This window comes from Hippocampus guttulatus, chromosome 10 (assembly GCF_054856545.1).
Source record: "Hippocampus guttulatus isolate MCC_2025c chromosome 10, RoL_Hgut_1.0, whole genome shotgun sequence".
Classification (NCBI taxonomy): Eukaryota; Metazoa; Chordata; class Actinopteri; order Syngnathiformes; family Syngnathidae; genus Hippocampus; species Hippocampus guttulatus.
The window spans coordinates 12,468,142-12,488,758 of record NC_141270.1 but is presented as its reverse complement, the minus strand read 5'-3'; the positions used below and the strand labels follow the sequence as shown (position 1 = coordinate 12,488,758).

General features: G+C 41.9%; 2 protein-coding genes across 5 annotated transcripts in view; one reads left to right on the top strand and one right to left on the bottom strand.

Moving 5' to 3' along the window:
- The window catches only part of macrod2 (mono-ADP ribosylhydrolase 2), a 372,441-nt gene that overhangs the window by 49,570 nt on the left and 302,254 nt on the right, over positions 1–20,617 (top strand). The window lies entirely within an intron of this gene.
- Positions 812–10,116, bottom strand: flrt3 (fibronectin leucine rich transmembrane 3). Its single transcript, XM_086122667.1, has 3 exons — positions 9,888–10,116; positions 4,940–5,641; positions 812–4,165 (listed from the first exon to the last, which is right to left on the bottom strand). The coding sequence occupies exon 3, from the start codon at positions 4,120–4,122 to the stop codon at positions 2,170–2,172; it is 1,953 nt and encodes a 650-aa protein (XP_085978793.1). The 5' UTR covers positions 4,123–4,165; positions 4,940–5,641; positions 9,888–10,116; the 3' UTR covers positions 812–2,169.

Genomic DNA, 20,617 nt, shown 5'->3' with positions numbered 1-20,617 from the left:
TTTCGCAACTTAGTTAAATACTTTGGAACATGGGTGGTCCAAAATGGAGGGAGCCTCCATTGACCACCAGCAGCCTGCAGGCCTTTTACTGAAAATTGATTACCAGGGAGTTGAGTTGGTGGTGTTGTTTTTACATTTGCATTGGTGCAAATTTGGAAATGACCCGATCACAACCCTAGTCACAATATCAATTAAAAAAAAAAAGAAGCAATGTGCAGCTAAAAAATATATATTTATATTTGTGTAACTTGCCAGTCATCCCGGTCATGAACATATGCACAAAGTTGAATCAAGACAACGGGACTGTTCTTGTTTATTGAATTAGTTGTGTTTTTTTTTCTTGTTTTCTGAAAATGACTCCAAATTATTTGGGCAATTACTTCAACATTCAAACTAATATAATTTGGTCAGTATGCTTATGTATTATGACACCAAAGCATGCAATGATGAGATGATTTCCCCACAAATGATTTTATCAAATTTTTCGTTTCTGAAGTGCGTATCAAACTAGTAGCCCTTTGCATTACTTGGTGCCCAAGAAGTAGCTTTCGCTTTCAAAGAGGTCGATGACTCCTGCCTTAGAGTGTGACCTGCATTAATAGCAAATTCACTTTTTTTTTTAAACTTAGTATTGAATATACTGTACATATGTGCATTCTCAAAAAATTACAGCATTGGAAATCATAAACACAAATCAAAAACTATTATTTTCAATATAGCTTGATATGGAAAGTATTGTATATTTTTTCTTAATACTGTACACGCTAGAAAGACAAGCAAAGCATTTTTAATTGTTATTCTTAACGTTAGTCTAAGTATTCGTGTTTCTGAACCGAGCTGTGGTTCTGTCATGCAAATATATTTTTGTCCTGTTGGTATTATGCAGGCAAAATCCGCCAAAATTGAGGTGACAATGCGACTTTTATGATGTCTTGATTTATAGATATTTCCCCCCTGAATTTAAACAAAACAATTGTCAAGGTGGAGTGTGGATAATAAAGAAATCAATGTCATTGTTGTTCATATTTTTTTTATTCTGTAATATGACCAATACTTTTCATATTCAAGTGTGTATGAAAAAAAGTCACTGGTTCCTTAAAAAGCTAAATACGCATTGGATCAAGGCACATACAAGACTGGCCAAAGGGCATACAATGCACTTTGGTTTTTTTAAACATGAAGAACAGGTAATTTCAAATTGTGGCAACAAAAATGTGTTCACTTTGAAAATACAAAATCTTAGTTATCTTAAGGAACTGCTAACACTGGGATCCTTTGAACAATCATGTATTTTTGGCCTTTTGGCTTGAATGACGGAGGGTACACGGTACTAAAGAATGCCGCCATTGTCATTTGGCCATTGTTGGCTCATACAAACAGAGATCGTGTGGGGTCCTGTGTCAGCCTGTCCAGTATTCTTGTTTTGAGGAGTCAAGAGCCCCCTTAAAACTGGTGTGCTTTATCTGCCCTGTGCTGTGGCCTACAATCCCATCAGAAAAAAAATAATCATAATAAAATAAAAGTCCTGCTATGGTCGCTCTGCTGTGTTTCAAACTTGCAGAAAGTACACACCTAAGAAATTGGTGAAATAAAGCATGGCACAATATCTGAAGTGATTTGTTTCATGAACTCTAGAACAGTATTCTTTGTCAGTAGTAAATGAGACAGCTCGGCGCCGTTTCTTTTTCGTAAGAGGGCACCTTGTCTGATTTAATTTTATTGATCAACTGTACCTTAGTTTGACAATTTCCGCCTTTGTTTTTCAGACAGCCACAAAGTGAAAACAATGACCTGTGCTTGTACTACAATGTTTTCTAATGTCTGATTGTTCAACACAGCAATTAAAACCCACTTTCACAGTTGACAAGTCATCATATCTCAGAACACAGAGTTTCTTTTTTAATTGGTCGATCTTTTTTTTTTTTTTAAGTCAAGGAAATACAGTACAAATTACTACAAATCCCTAAAATATAATTGCAGTACTACACCCTCTGGTTCAGTGAGGGCCTGCAGGTGGAACGTTCTCAGCTGTCATAAAATGTCCTTAAATATAAATTATATGGCAAATGTACATAACATTGCTCCCTTAGTCTGATAGATCCAGTGTTTTGTCAAAGTCTTGCCACTCTGTTTACAACACATTCTCGTCATGAATGTCTGTGTGCAATATCATGAATGGGAGTAGTCCGAATCTGGTATTCCACTGTCTCTGTAGCTCCTGTTGTTGATATTGTTCTCGTTGTGTGGGCTCTTGTATAAACTCAGGCCATTAGGTGGGAAAATTGTGTGTATCACAAACTCCTCCTTGGACACTGGAAGCTGATTTATTGGGATCATTTGAAACGAAGTCTCTCTTATTTCTAGAATTGAGTTGTCCTTCTTAGTGCCAGCTTCGGCATAGTCATCCTTTCTCCGACGGCCTTTATTGTAGGTGCAGTTCCTTGAAAAAAGTGAGCCGTTCCTGTGCACGTACCAGCACACCAATGCCAACATGATTATTGCCAAAAGTGCAACAGCCCCTCCGATGATAGCAGCCAAAGGCAGATTTGAATTTTTGTAAGGCTCTTTCTCCTGCTCTCGGTTTAAAGTCGTGGTTGGGTTATACGATTTATGAGAGCCGGTCTCCGTCTCTATGCACACGGGCGTCTCGTCTGCTAGGTAGATATTGCTGGTCTCCATGGGAACCATACATATCCTGTAGGAAGACTCTGGTTCCAGCGCAGTGAGCAGGTACTCTGTCCTCTCCCCCTGTACAATTGTTTCAGTGATGGAGCCAAATGCAGGGCTGTGTCCAAGCTTCAGCCAGCTGAGTCGAAGGGCGGTCATGGGCTGCGATACCCTCCAGGATATGTGAACTGTATCTGCACTACTTGACTTCACGCTGATTGTGATGATCTTTCTGCCTGATGACATGGTGGTGCCATGGTAATTTCTGCCCATATTTGGTCCCTTTACTCCAGGCCTTTTAGTCACAAACGAGGGCCAGTGTGGCTGTGAGGGGCGCAAAGTGTTGGAGACTGTGCTTGTCTCGTACGTGGGAATAAATTCTAAATCCGTGCAGTCAAACATGTCTGTAGTTAAGTCTTTTAGAGCCATGCCTTTTACCTTATCAGGCCCCTGGCACATGAATCCTCGCACATTTACTTTTGTCGGCAATGACCGGAGCCAGTCGCGCACCCATTTCATTCTGCAAGTGCATTGCCAGGGGTTGTTGCGTAGCAAAAGCTGTGTGAGATTGTCCAGATCTTCAAATACACCTTGTGGGAGGCTGCTCAGGTTGTTTCCAGATAGGTCCAAGCGGTAAAGTTGCCTAAGAAAAGCGAAAGCCCCCGGCGGCACCCTATTAATGTGATTATCTTGTAGCTGCAGCTTCTCCAAACTTGTGCCTGGCAGGTTAGCTGGTGGTGATGTCAGGGAGTTCCTCACCAGCGAGAGCTCTGTCAGATTAATCAGATTGATGAAAGCCATCTCTCCAATTCCACGGTTATTGAGCAGATTTCCATCCAATATTAGTCGCTTCAGGTTGATGAGATCTTGCAGCGACTGTTCAGAAATGGATGAGATTCGGTTGTCTTCAAAGCGCAACTCCTCAATGCTCATGGGTAGGCCTGAGGGGATGGTACTTAGGTGGTTCCTAGAGAGGAAAAGCAATCTTAGGTGATTGCTGTCCCTAAAGGCCCCCTCTTCGATACTGACTGCTGACACAGAGTTGTCGTCCAGGTGAAGTTCCTCAATATAAGGAATCTGTGCTAAAGTTGCGTGCGTAATCATGCGAATGTTGTTCTCCTGGAGATGGAGCTCTTTCAGCCCGAGAGGAAGGTTAGTGGGGAACTCATCTAGATTGTTGCAGTAAAGGTAGATCTTTTCCACATTTGTGAGCCTGCTGAGCTCTGCGGGGATTCCTGAGCTCTTTATGCGATTGTTTTGTAGGTACAGCACTGTTGCATCCAGGGGTAAACCAGTAGGGATGGAAGTTAGACCACGGTCATTACAGTAGATGAAGGTCCCATCACAGCGGCAGGCAGAGGGACATGAGGCAGATGTCACCAGTGGGTTAGCAAGGCCCAGCAGCAGTCCCACCCTGATGAGGGAGAGTGTAAAGGCCTTGCACTGACGTACCATCTTGACGCTGAGTTGCCAGGCAGTCTAATCACTCAAGAGCCCCCTAGGAAGAAGACACAAGAGTACATTTAATACACAAGGCCTTTAGGATAAGTCCAAATTCATGTACTTAGATTTGCTTGGTGTTTAAATGGGGCCGGAAGCACCATATAGATTAAGTACTGGATCACGGTTCATTATTCTTCTATATTAAGTGATACGGTAGTACATATAATTTTGTATTGAGCTTCATTTGTGACTGCATAGCTGCACATCATTCAAAAATAATACTATAAATAACTGAGTGGTAAACTCTCAATACATTGACTCTCTGTGCCATAGATCTGCTTTAGCCGTCTGCAACCAAGCCGTGCTAAGTTTAGTAGCATCGACTGTGCCACAGACTTCTGCTTGTCAAGGCTGCCTTTCATTGTTACATACCAAATAGAAAACAGTCATACTTTGAATGACTGTCAAAGTACTGACATGCTGCTTTAAGTGTTTAGTCCTATTAGACAGTACACACCAGATTAGGTTTTCTTTCTACACATAATTCAAATTGACGTTTTTGATATGTACTTTATGTAAACACAATGTCAACAGGGGTGTTGAATTGTACTGTGACATGAATTATCGTGTTGCCCTTAATGTAGATCTTTTTTTTTAAATTCCTTATGGCTATATTTTTTAATAAAACCTGCCCTTTCTGTCTATTTCTCTCTCGCTTTCTTACTCTCACTATCTTACTCTCTCTCACAAGTTTCACCCCGATGAGGTTTTAAATTCCTGTTGAGTCAGTGAAGTGGAAAGACGCAAAGGCATACAAATGTTTCTATACCTGATGTATGAGAGGTGGTAAATCCTTTCTGATCGCTGAAAAATCCAATCAAGGTTTTCTTCTTTCAATATCCTTTCTGAAAAGACACGTTTTTTTCTGAGGGCTTTCTGGTGATATCCTGACTGGTCAGTATTTGCAGAGCTGAGCCTTGTTTGGACGATGACCTCCTCTGTTGTCAGAGGCTCATGCCTTCACTGCCTTTACCATGGCAGATAAGCCTGTTGAATAGGCATCCCCTCTCAGTGACAAAGCCTGCGTTCTCTCTGGTAATATTAAAAATCCTAATGGGTGTTGAATTTGTCAAGATCAGTCGCCATAACCGTAGATTCGATTTTTTTTCCTCCCACACCCACAGTTACAGCAATCCTGCCGGCTTTAGTATAGGCTCCTTTCTACAATCAGGCCCAGCATGCATGATGAGTTGACACAAAGCTGGTCTGAGCCATGCCAATCCCCTGTGCCATAGGCTCAATCAAGCCCTGTTCACTTGTGTACTCCAGCCCGTACAGGTAACCAGAATCCTCTTGTCCCTTGTCAAGCATGTATATGCATTAATCCTGGGCTCCACTTTCGGATGTGGGTGAACAGTCTTCTCTCTCCGAAAGAGGTAAACCGTTGAAAGGGGCTTCTAGTTTTGGGCCAAGCCTCCCTCATGAATCTGGAGTTTGATTCATGCTGGCCACTTTTGACACCTCAAATGTCCTGAAAAAGAAAATGAGGAGAGACAAACATACTTAGTAACCTGTAATCTCTTGAAATGGAGAAACACGACTACAGTTTTAAAATTTGTTTGCGGGGAAACAAACCGGTTTCTTACATTGATAAATTCAACTATCTTTTGTCTACAAATCTATGTGATTAGAAAATGTGAGTGAGTTGTACTTCACATTTATTATTCAAATGCCCTTTTTGGCTTTGATCGTGACCCTTGACTTCGTAATGGCTTTAAGCCAAGAGAACACACACATTGTTTGGTGATCACAACAGCAACTTGCAAAAATGTGCCCTGTATGCGCATCTGTGAGTACAGGCCATTTAATTATTTTGAATTTCACAACTTTTTTTTTCTTACCATACTTCATTTCATTAAAAATAAATACTGTACATAAAAAAAAAGCTGTTGAACTAGGTTTTCTGATTTGGATCAAAGGACGATCCAGTCAGTGCTCATGTTGTTAGCAAGCTTATTTGAATTTCATATGTGGAGGTGAAAGGCTGTTGCATCTATCCCTGTCTTCCCCGACTTGTCTGCGACCCCTTGCCCCCACCTCACCCCCTCTTTTAAAGCTTTGCATACGCTTGTTTGAAAAAATAGAATTCCCTCCGCCGAAGAAAATTTTGTTTTTCCATTTGAACATAATAGCTCTGTCATTATATGTGACCTGCTGGCAGCTGCCTTGTGCTGTAAAAGGTAACTCAGGAAGCAGGGCCCCAGCCATTTTGCTGTTGGTTGCCCAAACCAAGGGACGGTTGGGGTTTCGGGAGCCTTGTAAACCCCAAATGTGATTGATAAAACGCTGTCTAATAGGTATGCATTTTGCTTTCAACATAGGTCCTTTTAAACAGCGCCATAAGTTGTGAAATATAAGCTGAGGAACATTACTCGATGTGTTTTCTTTGAACTTTTGCATCGAAGTGGGGGAACCATTAAACCTTTGGAACAGGGGTTTGTTTAGAAAGCTGAATAAGAGTGATCTGAGCGTTTTGACTTTTAATGCAACACTTTGTGAAGACATTTCAGTTCTAAATGGTGGTTTTCACCTCATTGAAAAGGATACATTTCAGTCCATAATAAGAGAGCTCAGCAAGACCAGGCTACATTTATTCAAATATGCTTTTATGATGATTTGAAATTATCTACATAAATTCGGAGTGATACGAAACTGCTATTCAGTTTTATGTTTAATCACAAAGGCTTTTTAATATATTTATTTATTTTTAAACTAAGAGCATAATCTGTCTTGGCTGCAGCGTTGCTCTTATTACCCATTTGATTTTTTCTGCACTCTTTGGGTTTCGGCAAAGAGCCCCTCTCCATGATATACTGGACTTCAGCAGAGGAGCTTTTGGTACAAAATGACAACATACAAGAAATTAGACAAACAATGTATTAAAATGGCATTATCACTTGCTTTTCCCTGCAGGTTGTATTAATATATCCTTAATTGTTTTGAGGGCTATGCAATACCAAACATCTACTGCGACGAACGTCTTTACGCATCATTTTAATGTGGACCACTGGCCACACAGGAGGTTTTGTCGACAAGCAGGCCTCATTAAGTCTGAACTGGCAAAGTTAAATTGAGCATTCAGCTAAACATGTGTGTGAGGTACTTTTCAAGAGAAAGCAGTGGATGTAACATAGATAACACAAAACTGGATATTGATAGCCAATTTTAACAGTGACAAATGCATTTCTCAGCAGAGGAAAAAAAATCCTGCGTTTAGGGGAGAAAGGACTATAGAAGTTGTAAAGACCATCTAAATTATTCATGAGACCTGAAATTAATTTAGCTCCACAGAACCTATCCATTTGGGAAATAAGTGTTGTTGGAATCTTTGTTGATTACTAATTTTGAACCAATAAAATAGTTGTGTGACGGATTGGACAAGACAAAGTATAGTTTTATAATATCTGCAATGTCAAGATTTATAGATTCTCTAAATACTATAGTTACTTTTCAATATAGCTTCCTTATGTTTACAGTGACTTAGAGTGGTAAATAATTTCGTAATCTTGAGGCCTTCATTTCTGAAAACCAGGGGTGGGATTTAAATGAGGTTCTATAATTTAGTCAAGAACACTAATTGTGACAACAAGAATACCAAAAAGCTACGACTTCCTGTAAGGATGGGCTGAACAGATGATACTGTACTTTTGGTGGCCCACTAAGCCCGGAGAGGCCTGGGAACATCAGTTTTTTTTTCTCTTTTGTTCTAAACTGAAAGGAGAGAGCTGCAGCAGCTGCAATGATTTTTTCCCCACGTGGGGGTGGTAGGCACCACAAGATGTGTGTGAAAAGTATGCAAGTGTGTGTGTGTCTGCCTGCGTGTGACAAGCTAAGCTGCAAAGAGGAGCACATCTTAGCCTACAGGGCAAGCGCCCACTTACAATATAGGGATTTGTCAACTGCTCTCCTGGCCCCGCTACTTTCCTCAGTCAAATTGCTTCCAAAGGTTATCTAGCTGTTTTATTGCAGTATTTGAATGCTCAGCTATGTTTGTCACTGGTCTCAGCATAGATGGTAAATATACTTTGGTGGCAAAGTAGATTAGAACAATAAGGAATGATATTCAAGTGCCGAATCTGAGCAATTTCTAAAAGGAGGGGTTAAGGGATGTCATTCCTGCAATATGTTATGCAGACAGCAATTTTGCTCATGACCTGGTTCGTGTTTAATCTAAAATGGAAGCAATTGGCTGGGAACTATTGCCTCAGGCAGTCATCAGTGAAGACAACTCATGTGCCCTCCTGTCTATATTGAACCAAATTAATTTTTATCAAATACTGTACACTGAACCATCTCTTGGCTGGATAATAACTAAAATTGAACTTGTGCACATTTCACAGTCATTCCACAGCAATTTTCTGGTTGGTGAAATTAGGACTGTAGTCTCATACAGTAGTATATCTGTTATTCGTTTAAGACCGGATGACCTTATTGTCTCATGAAGATAAAGGCTGAGTGAAATTGGATTAACAACTGTCTCTGCAATGGTGTTTCCAGTAAGACGTGCATACAAGAATGGAATGGAGACGAAATTGCACGAAGCTGACATTAGGAGGAAACGTGCTGTCAACTGAGAACACTATTTTATTGCAAATATCTTTGGGAGATGTTTTTTTTTTCTTTTCTTCAAAACAGCCAATGTACATAAATGCGGTTGAGCAAATACAACACAAGTATAGAATGTGGCCGAAGGGCGTGGAATGATTTGTGGGTTTAAGCCCGTTTATTGCGATCTCCAAACATATTGGTCCAGGTTAAGTGGGGTGTCGGGACGTGAGTGGAAACTGCACGGAGCCGTCCCGACAGAGACGCATTTAGCGGAGTTTGTCCAGCTGGCTCTGCGTGCGCATCGCTGCGGGATGTGCGCTGCAATTCAACATGCCCATGTCTTGACGAACCGTGGCGCCGGCTGGGCTCAAACCACGCTGTCTCTCCCCTCCTAATCCAATCAAGCTTGTGTATTCACTGATCAAAAGCTCAAACGGCCGGCGCAAAGATAACACGTCTCCACCACGTTTGCGCCACAAGAATGGCATTGGCTGTCATTAGAGGCGGCTCTTGGTCACTGCCTCCACGCAGTGTGTGTGTGAGATACTGTATATATATATATATATATATATATACAGTATATATGTATGTTTAAATACCCCCCCCCCCCCGGAAGTTGATCGCTTTGAGTGCGTTAATAGACGAGCTCGGTTTGGTTGGTTGCGGAGAAGAAAAAGAGCGCTCAGTATTTTTGACACCGTCGCTTTCAGTTCCAAAGCCTGCAGCCTGCTATCCAACCGAACACGTCCCTCATGTTTTCTATGAGGGTAGGGATCGTTTCAAATAAAATCAATCAATATAGACTGCAGATTGTTTTCTAACTGAGCTTGTAGCAGACGTTTTGATCATGACGTCTCTGATCCACTGGTGGAAAGAGACTTTTGACTTATGCAGGAATAAATGTTACGATTGCATGACAATATATGTTTTATGCTATGTGTTCTGGTATATTATTTTTATATTGTGTTAACTGTGTACAGCGCTTTGTAACAGACGCAGCTGTTGTGAAAGTGCCATATAAAGATGTATTCTATTGTATTGTAAGATGCAGTGTATGACTCCACTTGAAACTCGTTGAGTCAAAAAGACCACCCGTTAAAAAAAAAGGGAGAAAAAAAAGGAAACAAAGATGCACCCCCCTCTGGACAAAACCAGTCAGAAGCACTTACCTCAAAAGACAACCCAAAAAAGTTACAGGTATCCTATGAGGGGATTCAAGACAGGGGGAAAAAAGTAATCCTGTCCGAGTTGTGCCGATTCAATACAGATCCCAAAACTGTTTCTCTCACTCACGGAGCCAGAACTGGTTTGGCTGTATCTGTAGCACCACTACGATATTGAGTGATGCCCCCTCACACATCCACACTCTGCAAGTTGCACAAGGACATGCGCGCACGGATTGGTCCCAATAACAAATGTGGATTTATGTTTGCCTGTAGCCTTGCTCCAATAGAGCGCTGACGTCATGTGGAGGCGGAGTCATTCTCTCGCTCACTGTTTGCTTGCGAGTCTCTCTCTCTCTCTCTCTCTTCCCCCCCGCCTCTGGAAAATCTAAAGAGGTCTGCAGTACTCGGTGACTACACTAGGGGGAGTGGAGGAAAAGGGAAACAAACTTGGCAGATGTGGAAGATGTTGGTAGGGACTGGTTAAGGAATCATGCTCTTAAGATGAAAAAGAGGGGAAGGATGAAAAAAAATCATTTTGATGAACCTAAAACGGTCTTATCAAATCTAGTAGAAACATCACAGATGGCTTTGACTCATGAATTGTATCCACAAATGTCGAAGGGGGTGTTCTCATATACAAGGCATTCATTATTTATACCATAGAAATTAGTTTGTCTATGGTATACCTGAACCCTACTGCCTTTTAGACTGAATGCTTGACCCTGTTGGTTGCATGTTAAAGTGAAGCCAAACGAGGCTCGAAGCAACATTGAGTCACCCTTTTAGTAATAGGGTTGCCGACACTCTCTCTGCGTCATCTCCAGTGTCTCCCCCGTCAGGCTTCCGACCGCGCCAAAATCATAGCCCGCAATAGGGCTGCTCTTGTTCAACTGTTGACTGCAGATCGGCAATCAGCTATGGGTGACGCTTGCCACCATAGGTGTAATTGAAAAACCACTTGCTTAAATGTCATTCACCAGTCCCAAAACTACTTTGTGATGACACCATTCATCAACTTGTGGTTAAACCACATTGGCCAGCAGTATCTGCCAACTCGTCTTTTTTTTTTTAATGAGTTACACATGGACTTTTGTTCTCAACACACTTGTACGCAAAGCTTGTTTACTGTGGTTTGTCAAGGCACATGATCAAAATGCAATGTATTATGGGTGCACTTGCTGGTTGCTTCTATGAAAAACAATAAGATGACAAGTTGAAGTCAAGGCTAAGGTGCAATATTTGGAGAATTGTCCCATATCAACCCAGAGGGGATGTAAGACCTTACCATATCCTAACATCCTATTCGATATATGCAATCCAATAACTTCTATTGACATTATTTTTTTTAATGCTGCTTTGTACTTTTTAGAAATAGTCAGACACTCAAGTTTTTCATCCACTTGGCCGTGCCCCCTGTTCAGGTTGCAGATTTAGAGAAAACATCCATTCAGGATAATGTTTGAGCATTTCATGAACTGGTTTGCCGGCAAACGCCAATGCAAAAGATTCTGCTGGGATTGACAAATTCAACTTTTTGCTGGTGTGGAGGGACAAATCTGCCTGTTTAGTTGTACTAAAAAGTTGATTGTTAACATCCCAAAGTCTAATCACAGATTTTTAAATGTCTTTTTGATTTTGTTGCGGGAGCTAAAATTTCCAAGTTGTGTGACTGACAGTTGGGTAACACGGCTGTAAACCAACATCACATGTCCTATTCTATCAAGCCTGTCGTGAAAGTTGGAACAGACCACTCTAAAAACATTTGGGTCAAAATAAACCAATTTGTGTCAAAAAGAGACCAGTCCACAACTTGAGCCAATTCAACCACACTTTCTGGGTTATTTTTGACCCAAAGTTTTTTTTTAGATCAGAGCTTCCATTGAATGGGTTATTGAGAGCTCACCTCTGTGAACATGCTTAAACATGCAATCACCGTATTGCTCTTATTAATGTCACGAGTCACATCTTTGTATCATCTGAGAACATGGCTTCTGCTTTTTTCCACACTTCAGTACAATGAAAATGTATTGCTTGGTTGATGCGTTGTGGATGAATGACCCTGAGAATGGTGGATGCTGTTGCTAACGCGAGAGCTCCTTGCCATTTTCTTGTGGAATACAATCTCGTCATAGTTCAAAACGACATGTAGCTTTACTCCTCAAGCTGGTTTACCAAAAATGCTTTGCCTTAAATCGTAGCGATTACACCATGTTGGTGAACTCAATTCAATTAGAATTATAATATCCTGTATTGAGTTGTCTATTATACTGTGGAACTGCCCTGTCTCAGTTTCATTTGCCTAATCGTCTTAATTATATTATCCTTTCGGACCAGGTGCTTCAAGCCCCCCCCCCCCCAAAAAAAAACAAAACAAAAACAGAACAAATATAGGTGAGAAAAGGTCAATCTGTGACATCCTGACTTGATCCTTGTCTTTTCTCTAAGGGGGCGAGGCAGGGGAAACCTGTGACTGACCCCAGCTCAGTTTCCTCTCTAAAATCGACTGCAGACACATCTGTCAGCGACTGTTGATTGACCTGCACTCAGACATACAAAGAGCCCCATCGGAGGACGCGGGTGTTGGATTTCAGTTATCTTCAGACTCGGGAAAATCTATTGCCCTGTTTATCTCTTGTTCAGGAGGATAGGTGCCCTTTTTTACCAAGGCTGCAGTTTTATTCCATCTATCCGATTTCTCCAAGTTTGGTAGCAGACAGCTTGTGGGCTGTTTAAAATAAGGGACATGTTAATGGCCTTGATCTGCTGAGCTAAATGTTCGCTACAAAGCCTTTTGATATAGGTGGCTACCCAACAGCCGTTGTTGTCTATTGTCTAGGTTATGGCAGATATCACTTGGCTTTCCCAAGCTGTGGTCAATAGGAAGGCATGCCTGCCCTACTTTCTGCATAGTCTGCTGCATGTGCACACAGGATAATATGTAGATATTTACTCTCTTGATTGTGCATGTTTGTGGCACTCTGAACACTGAGGAGAATGTGTTAGCGTTATTTCTAGATGTAGACATGTCTGTATTTTATCCAATGCCAAATTAAGGTAAACTGGTGATGCTAACTAACCCCTCTTCATTTTCCATTCACATTATTTGCGTATTCATTTTATCCGGGCAATTACCGCCTGGCCTCTAATCTCATCAGTATCACAGCAGTAAGGATTCACTCAAATGAAGTGATATATTAGTTGGAAATTGTCCAATTTGTAAAACTGTAGGTGGGCAATACGTCAATGACACAATAGTCTATTGTTAACATTGGTGATAAGCAAAGGTTTGCATTTAGAGAACACTGAGCCCTATTTAATTAAGATAGCTCATCTATGTTTGGTAAAACCTTAGCTTCTTCTAATGCGGATCCCAGATGTTGAGGGACAAGTTGACCCCTTCATCTCTGGGGACGGGATGCAACCATGAAAAAGAGAGGGAAAAAAAACCAACAACACACTGAAGGGGCCGACATCCTGCTGCTTCGACAAGCCATGGGACCTTGGTCAGCAGTCATTTAGGCTGTTTTTGTGAGTGAATGACAAGCCATGCAAATAGCACAGTCGGCTGTTTTTTCCCCCTTTGTCTTTTGTTTTCTTTAGTTGTTCTTATGGTTGCAGTTGTGTTGTCTAAAAAGAAAGAGGAACACAGGGATGAGCGAGTTCAGTGAAAAAGGTAGAGGGGGAGTAGGAGCTTACTCATCAGCCTTAGGACCTCCCATAGGTTAATGACCCCAAACACAATGCTCAGTGATCAGATTAGATAGAGCACTCTCCCCCACTGCACTCATCAGCACAATAAAAGAGATAAAAGAAATAATTACCATACAATGTTTTCATATCCCAGACGTAGATCGCTAATGTAGCTAATTGAAGCCCTGTTTTTTCTCATTTTGTAACCGGTTTACTCGTCTGATACTTCATTTGTAATTACCCAGATTTTAGTCTCACTGCTGCAATTCGTTTACAAACAAGACACGTCCACTTCACATTCCTCACTCCAGGTGAAAATATAGTGCATGAGTCGCATCTAGTTTTCAAGATCTTAAGAGGTTGGTGAAAAGGTCATTTCAGGTTTATAGCTGTATGAGCAGGAAGCTCGGGCTAATGTTATCTCGCACAACAAACCAAGTCTTTGCTGCTCTTGATAAGCTAAAATAGATTGTACAACAAAAGCTCAAGGCCTGTTGTGGCCCTGTTGATTGGAGAAAATACAGGAAGTAAACATGTGCGACAACGGTATTTTGAGTAAAGAGAAGGGGAGAGGGGGCACACAAGTAAGGAGGTCTCGTCACACGGAGGTGCTGAGATTGTGATCAAAGTGTTCGCTTATCTGTGTAAAACAGTAACTTTAAATTTGCTTTTTCACTCATCTAGATGCCATTGTTTACCCATATGAGACCTTCTCAGTGATTTCTTGACTTGAGTCCTTCATCAACATAATCACGAAGCAGGATATTGATATTGAAACATCGGAGGATTTGTAGACACATGAGACCCAATTTGGCATAGCATCAGTCATTTGAAGTCTTGAAACAACACTTGTCTACATTTTACTTTTTGTAGCACTGTCTTTGCACAGCTGTGATATGTTGGCATTTTGTTACTGAGGTGCTAAGTAGCGTCCTCACTTCAAGCTATTGTTGCTAGGTGCAGAACCTGAGAAACTTGATTGGCGTTTATCGTTGTCTGAAGGTGTTTTCAGGCACCTCAACCCCTCACACCACCAAGAGGGTGTTTATTTAATTTTTTTAACTCAGTGTTGGGAAACAGTGCTTTGGCACTGACTTGAATACCTTTCTATTCAGCAGCCCTTAGCCCTCTTCCAAGGAAGATCTAAAGCAACTTGAAGTGCAGTTATGACTGTCTTAAATTGCCTGCTCACTTTTTGACATAAGGGTCTCAGGTGCTCATGCACGAGTTGAGGTAAATGACGTTTGATATAAAACTAAAGGGAACTGAAGTAAAACCCTCTTTTGGCCAACTCTGGTTGTTTTTTTGTTGTTGTTGTTTTTTTTTTAAGTGAACACTCAGCAATAATGCACCTTGCATGTGTGTATGTGTATAGGTGTGAATTACATCAGCAGTGACAGGGATGATGTCAGGGAGAATGTTAAATCGCGAGACTGAACAATCACATACATATTCAAGCACTCACCAGTGAATCTAGGGGCAGGCTTGATTTGACATACTTGGATATTTGTGCTGCTTTTCACAGCCTGAGTGGCATATAGCCTTGAACTACCTCGTTTTACAAAGGTATAATAAAAGCTGTGGCATTTCACACTCCAGGAATCACTCTTTTGAACCCACCGGTCAATTCCAACCAGTAAGTGACGTCAGAAGTCACACAGCAAATTTGTAAAAGCAGAGATCAGTGGCATGAGTGTATTGCCTTGAAGTGTGAATTTATGGTATTTGTAGTGATGGAAAACGAATCGACCAGCCACAATACTGACTGCTTGCACAATCTGACATCCAATACAGGAGCTGTATCAAAACTGCCTTTATGAGGCTAACAGGGAATACTTTCTCAAGTTCTACACCGCCACAAAATACAACCGCAAACTGCACACAGGGTTCCATCGATACCTTTCTGTTTAGACTCTCTGTCCTTGTTACTGACAGATATGATCTGATTTTACTAAACATTTGTGCGGCAAAAACAGGTGCACGATTTATTGCTCACACAAATGTCCAAGATGATCTACAAACCCGGCACACAATATTGCCAGGCCATTCATTTTGCATGGTTTTGAAGCAGTCTAGACAAATAGAGAAATTTGACACATGTAATGTGATTTATTATTTATGTACGGTAATCGACCCCCCCCCCCCCCCCCCCCCCACACACACACCTGAGAGTAATTGCATTTGCTGATTTTTGCATCTTGAAATACCACATCTGCAGGTCCAAAATAAGAGCCGCTCAGTGGAAGAAGAATAGTTACAACTCTTTTTTGAAATGCCAAAAACAAAAATTGTAACATGTCGTCTATGGAGCACGCCTATTTTGGATCTTCTGAATCAAGGACTGACGTGAAGCCTCTCACAAAAAGAAGTCATGACATATCATATGACGACATTTCTTTCAACTTTGCATTTTTGTACATCTGGGTCATTCAGTGTACTTTGACAATTGGTGCTGGGCTCTCCCAAAGCTGTTTTTCAGTTGGGCTGTCCCAAATTTGAAGCATGTTATGCAGAATGGGCACATAACTGTTGATGTCATTGCTGGCTTCCCTAACAGTATCAAACAATCCATTTATTTTCTGTAAAAGTATTTTGTCTTCCACATTCTATCCTTCAAAACTTTATTTTGCTCTCCCAAATGTTTCATGGTGAAAACATCAGCACTGCCTGAAGTGAAAAACCCTTGTTAGAGTCCACATAAAGCAAAAATAAATGTCTTACAAATTTTTACGCACCAGAGGCAGTGATGTTAACAACCTTTTCAAATTGGATCATCAAAATTTTTTATCAAATAATGTTTCCAAACTATGAGAAACGAATGCATTGTCTCTGCTCTCAAACGCCTTGGGCATATTCATTGAATGCAGAGAAACTCAATCACATCTTTCAACTGTTGATCCAATACCACTACTATGACCTGAAAAAATGCATGCTACTACGTGTAGCTACTTCCGTACACCAACATAACCGTACATGTTTGAGCTACCAAAAGCATGATTCTAATTCAGAGCCAAAAGACTCTGTCCAATGTGAGATTCATCACCATTCCTTTATCAGCAGCAGAATAGTGGTTTTCCTCTCATTTAAGGTTATGCTTCACTAAAGGGGTGTTCACATGTCACACATTTGCTCCGGCGCTGCACCGATGTATTTTGTTGCGATATATTTTGCACCGCAGCAAATTGTGTGGAGCGTTCACACGTACAAAGCCGCTGAGCGTGTCTGCACCGGCACAGCGTCGGTGCAGCCCCACTTGCGTTCACACGGCAGTTTCTGCAGCGGAGCAAAACGACAGAAAATAAATGAGCTGTCGTGTTGGTTCTTTTTAAAACGTATACACAACTCAAGCGACTACTGGACAGGCACGTCCTTCTCCTTCTCGGTCTCCGTGCCTTCTGCTCAAGAGTGACCGCCCCCGAAAACGTAAATCAACGATGACTTCAATGACACTCAGAAAAGCAAATACGTAATGCGCCAAACAGAAAATCAAGAGAGGAAATCACAAAATAAACTATATGGGGGCCGGGGGGTTGTGAACACACAACAAAGGAACAAACTACACAAACAACTCCGAGACAGTCCAGTCTCCTACAAAAGGAAAGATGTTACCAGCCAAGTCTTGTGTCGTTATTAAACAAACATATGACGGAAGTCCGACAGAGCGCATTCTCGCCGTACGTAAACTCTTCACAAGCATTTGCTCTGGAGCAAATTTAACCCAGTTGCGTTCACACGTGCAAATTTACACCGGTGCTGCTTCGCTAACAAGCATTTGCTCCGGAGCAAATGTTTAAACCACCTCCCTGAGGTGGATCAAATTTGGTCCGGTGTAAGCTGTTTTCCGGGGCTACGCCGGAGCTAATTTGCATGTGTGAACGCTCTACTGGGGCAGCCCCGGCGTAGCACCGGACCAAATCTTGCCATGTGAACACCCCTTAATACATACTGCTAACGTTATCAAGAAACACAGCAAAAATATTTTGCCACTTCATTTTTTCAACTTCTTGGGAGACTTCTGCTGGTTGTTTTAGCCACAACCCAAACAAATCAGCACCACACCCTCACACAAACTTTTTTTAATTTTTTTATTCATTGGTATATTTTTGGTGTGTCAATCAAATTTTTGGGATGTCCATCATACACAGATTTCCACTATATGCGCGTCAGCCCAATCCCTATCCCTCCTGATTGCGGGTGTCCACTGTATCTGTGTATGTCTGTCTGTATCTGTCTTTATAGCTCTCACTATCGCTATCCTAATATGATGTGACACTGTATTGTTGTGCAAGCATTTTGTGGTGTGTTGGGGTTCACTCATGCAGCTTTCCTGTGCAATTTTTGTGTAAAATAAGGTTGGCTGCTATGGCACACCTTGAGTTTTAGCAGAAACCCAGTCTGTTATGCTCCCATGTTTCGACGCACAAGTTTTTGGAGTGCTGAGCCAACATTCTGCCAAATACAATCAAGTTCTATGCGCACTGCAACAGCAGCCACCCCCAACTCTCTCAGGATAGACGGAGCCCAGAAGAGGCTCCATTTAACCCCAAAGGATTAGTGCTCATGCCTGCTTTAGCACTTGTAAAAGGGAAAGCGTCTCAGCACATTGAGTCAATAGGGATTCAGGCTCTACTGGCTTCCCACATAAAAAATGAACAAAGAGAAAACAGTGAAGCTTCACTCTAGACTTGAACAGCGATAGATGTTTGCCCAACCCACTTTCCTGCTTGACCTTCTGATCCCTACACAGTACATTACAAGACCAAATATACTTGGGCAGCTATAATGTCAACACTGTCTTCAAAGCCAACCTCAATATCAATAATGTATATATAAAGACAACCCATGGATGCTACTATCAACATTCTTACTGTATCAGTTGTCTAAATGCACTTTAACATTGCTTTGCGACATTATGCCAGAAGGCAAATAACATTTATTGAATAATGACTTGTTCGTCAATATCTGTTTTGCAATATTGATCAGGTTTTCTTTGTAGCGGCTGGGCTGGGACATGACACTGCCCTTTTCATACAGAAAAGACCATGTCTAACATCTTTTTTTTAATTTATTTTTTTGCTTTTTGCATAGCTCCACTGGTACATACTCTTGTCGGAAAAGATAATGCCACACCCTCTCCAACTCTGTTTTTTCTCATATAGAGTTGTACAGGAAATTGGAGGCAACAACCTCGGCAAATTATTTGCTTCTTGGAAGCATGCGTTGTTTCTAATATGTCGACAAATCACTGCTTTTGCAATGTATAAAGGATGCCCAATTTTTGTAAATGTCTTGTGCGATTCACGCTGTGATCGCCTTCAATTGGGCTCCTTTCTTGTCTTCGGAAAAAAAAAAGGATTCTGCTCATGTAGTCTGTTTCCTAGTGGTAATTATAGTTCAGAGTTGATTTAAAATCCATCCATCCATCTTCTACCGCTTATCCGTGGCCGGGTCGCGGGGGCAGCAGCTTTAGCAGGGAAGTCCAGACTTCCCTCTCCCTAGCAACTTCTTCCAGCTCTCCTCAGGGGATCCCGAGGCGTTCCCAGGCCAGCTGGGTGACATAGTCTCTCCAGTGTGTCCTGGGTCGTCCTCGGGATCTCCTCCCGGTGGGACAAACCCGGAACACCTCACCAGGGGGCGTTCAGGAGGTATCCGAATCAGATGGCCAAGCCACCTCATCTGGCTCCTCTCAATGTGGAGGAGAAGCGGCTCGAATCTGAGCCCCTCCCAGATTACCGAGCTTCTCACCTTATCTCTAAGGGAGAGCACGGACACCCGAATTTAAAATAAATGATTAACTACAAAATTGTTGCTCATGGTGTCAGGGAAAGTTGCTAATTTATCCCCAGATCCATTTAGCACTGTTGGTATTTTACCTTTAGTACTATCTTGTTTTCTACAGCCTCAAACTAGAGGTTTCACTTTTGCCCATGAGCAGTATGAAGACCTCTTAGTCTGGGGCGATTTCGAAATGCGTGGCCTCTGTCAGGGTTGCCTGACAGGCGAGGTTTTGTCTGTTGACTTTACTCCTCCGTTTACATTCCCTTGTGTTTGTCTAGGCTTTCATCACGGCTCCGTTCAAACAAGCGCCAGCAACTGATAAAACATATGCCCCCACTAAATCTCTCCCTCACGCACTCACTTTACACACATGCACACACGCTATGCAAGTGACATGTGGACAGACTTTGATTTTTTTTTTCTTTTGGTGCCTCTGCAGCAGGTGATGTCCTAAAATGCGATCATCGCAAGTTACTTTGTGCGGTAAATCGTGCTGGAGGCTGTTGGTTGGTTGGTTGGTTGAAATAACAGTTGTGTATCACATTGAAGTCTCCAATTGCTGAAATACAAAAGACTTCTTCCATGGGAAGTTCACCGGCATGAAACACATGACTGGCCATGTCTTTAATTCTCAATGAGGGAAAACAGCTGTGTTTTCACATTCGGCTTGTCAACTCTGCTGTTTACATTTTTTTGCGTGAGCCGAGACTCTTGAGCCACCCAACGGGAATTAATCTGCCAGTCAAGCAGGAAGAATGTCCTCACCGTGTGTGGATTGCTGTCTGTCTGGCGTTGGCGGTCGCAGCTCGCCAAATTCCTCACCTGCTATGGGGCCTGGGGGATGGAGTAGGAGGAGCAGAACATTTCGCCGTGTTGGGACAGAAGAGGTGGGGGGGCTGAAAGTGATGTCACATCTGCAGCGTTGAGTGAGCTTCAGCTCCTCATGGTGATGGCAACAAGGAGATGTGAAGGTTTTTGCAAACCAGGTGCAGTCCACACCTGCATGTGTTTGTTCCACCCTGCTTGATTAGGGTTTAGCATCCTACTAATGAATATTGTCGCTTTCGTCTCTTCACTGTTGCTGTGCCGCGTGTGGTTAGGGCACAAAGGCTCAATTGGGAATTATGTAGCACTCCCTCGAGGAAGCACGTGTCCCTCCTCTCGCTTTAATCACAAGTGCATACTGTACTCGTGTTCAAGTGAGCTGTACACACTCCACAGCCGGTGTCTCTTTTTAAACAAAGTATATACCTTAAATTGGTTTT

Bases quoted from the DNA above. Each gene is read 5' to 3' on its own strand.
- flrt3 (XM_086122667.1), bottom strand. From the start codon at position 4,122: ATGGTACGTCAGTGCAAGGCCTTTACACTCTCCCTCATCAGGGTGGGA.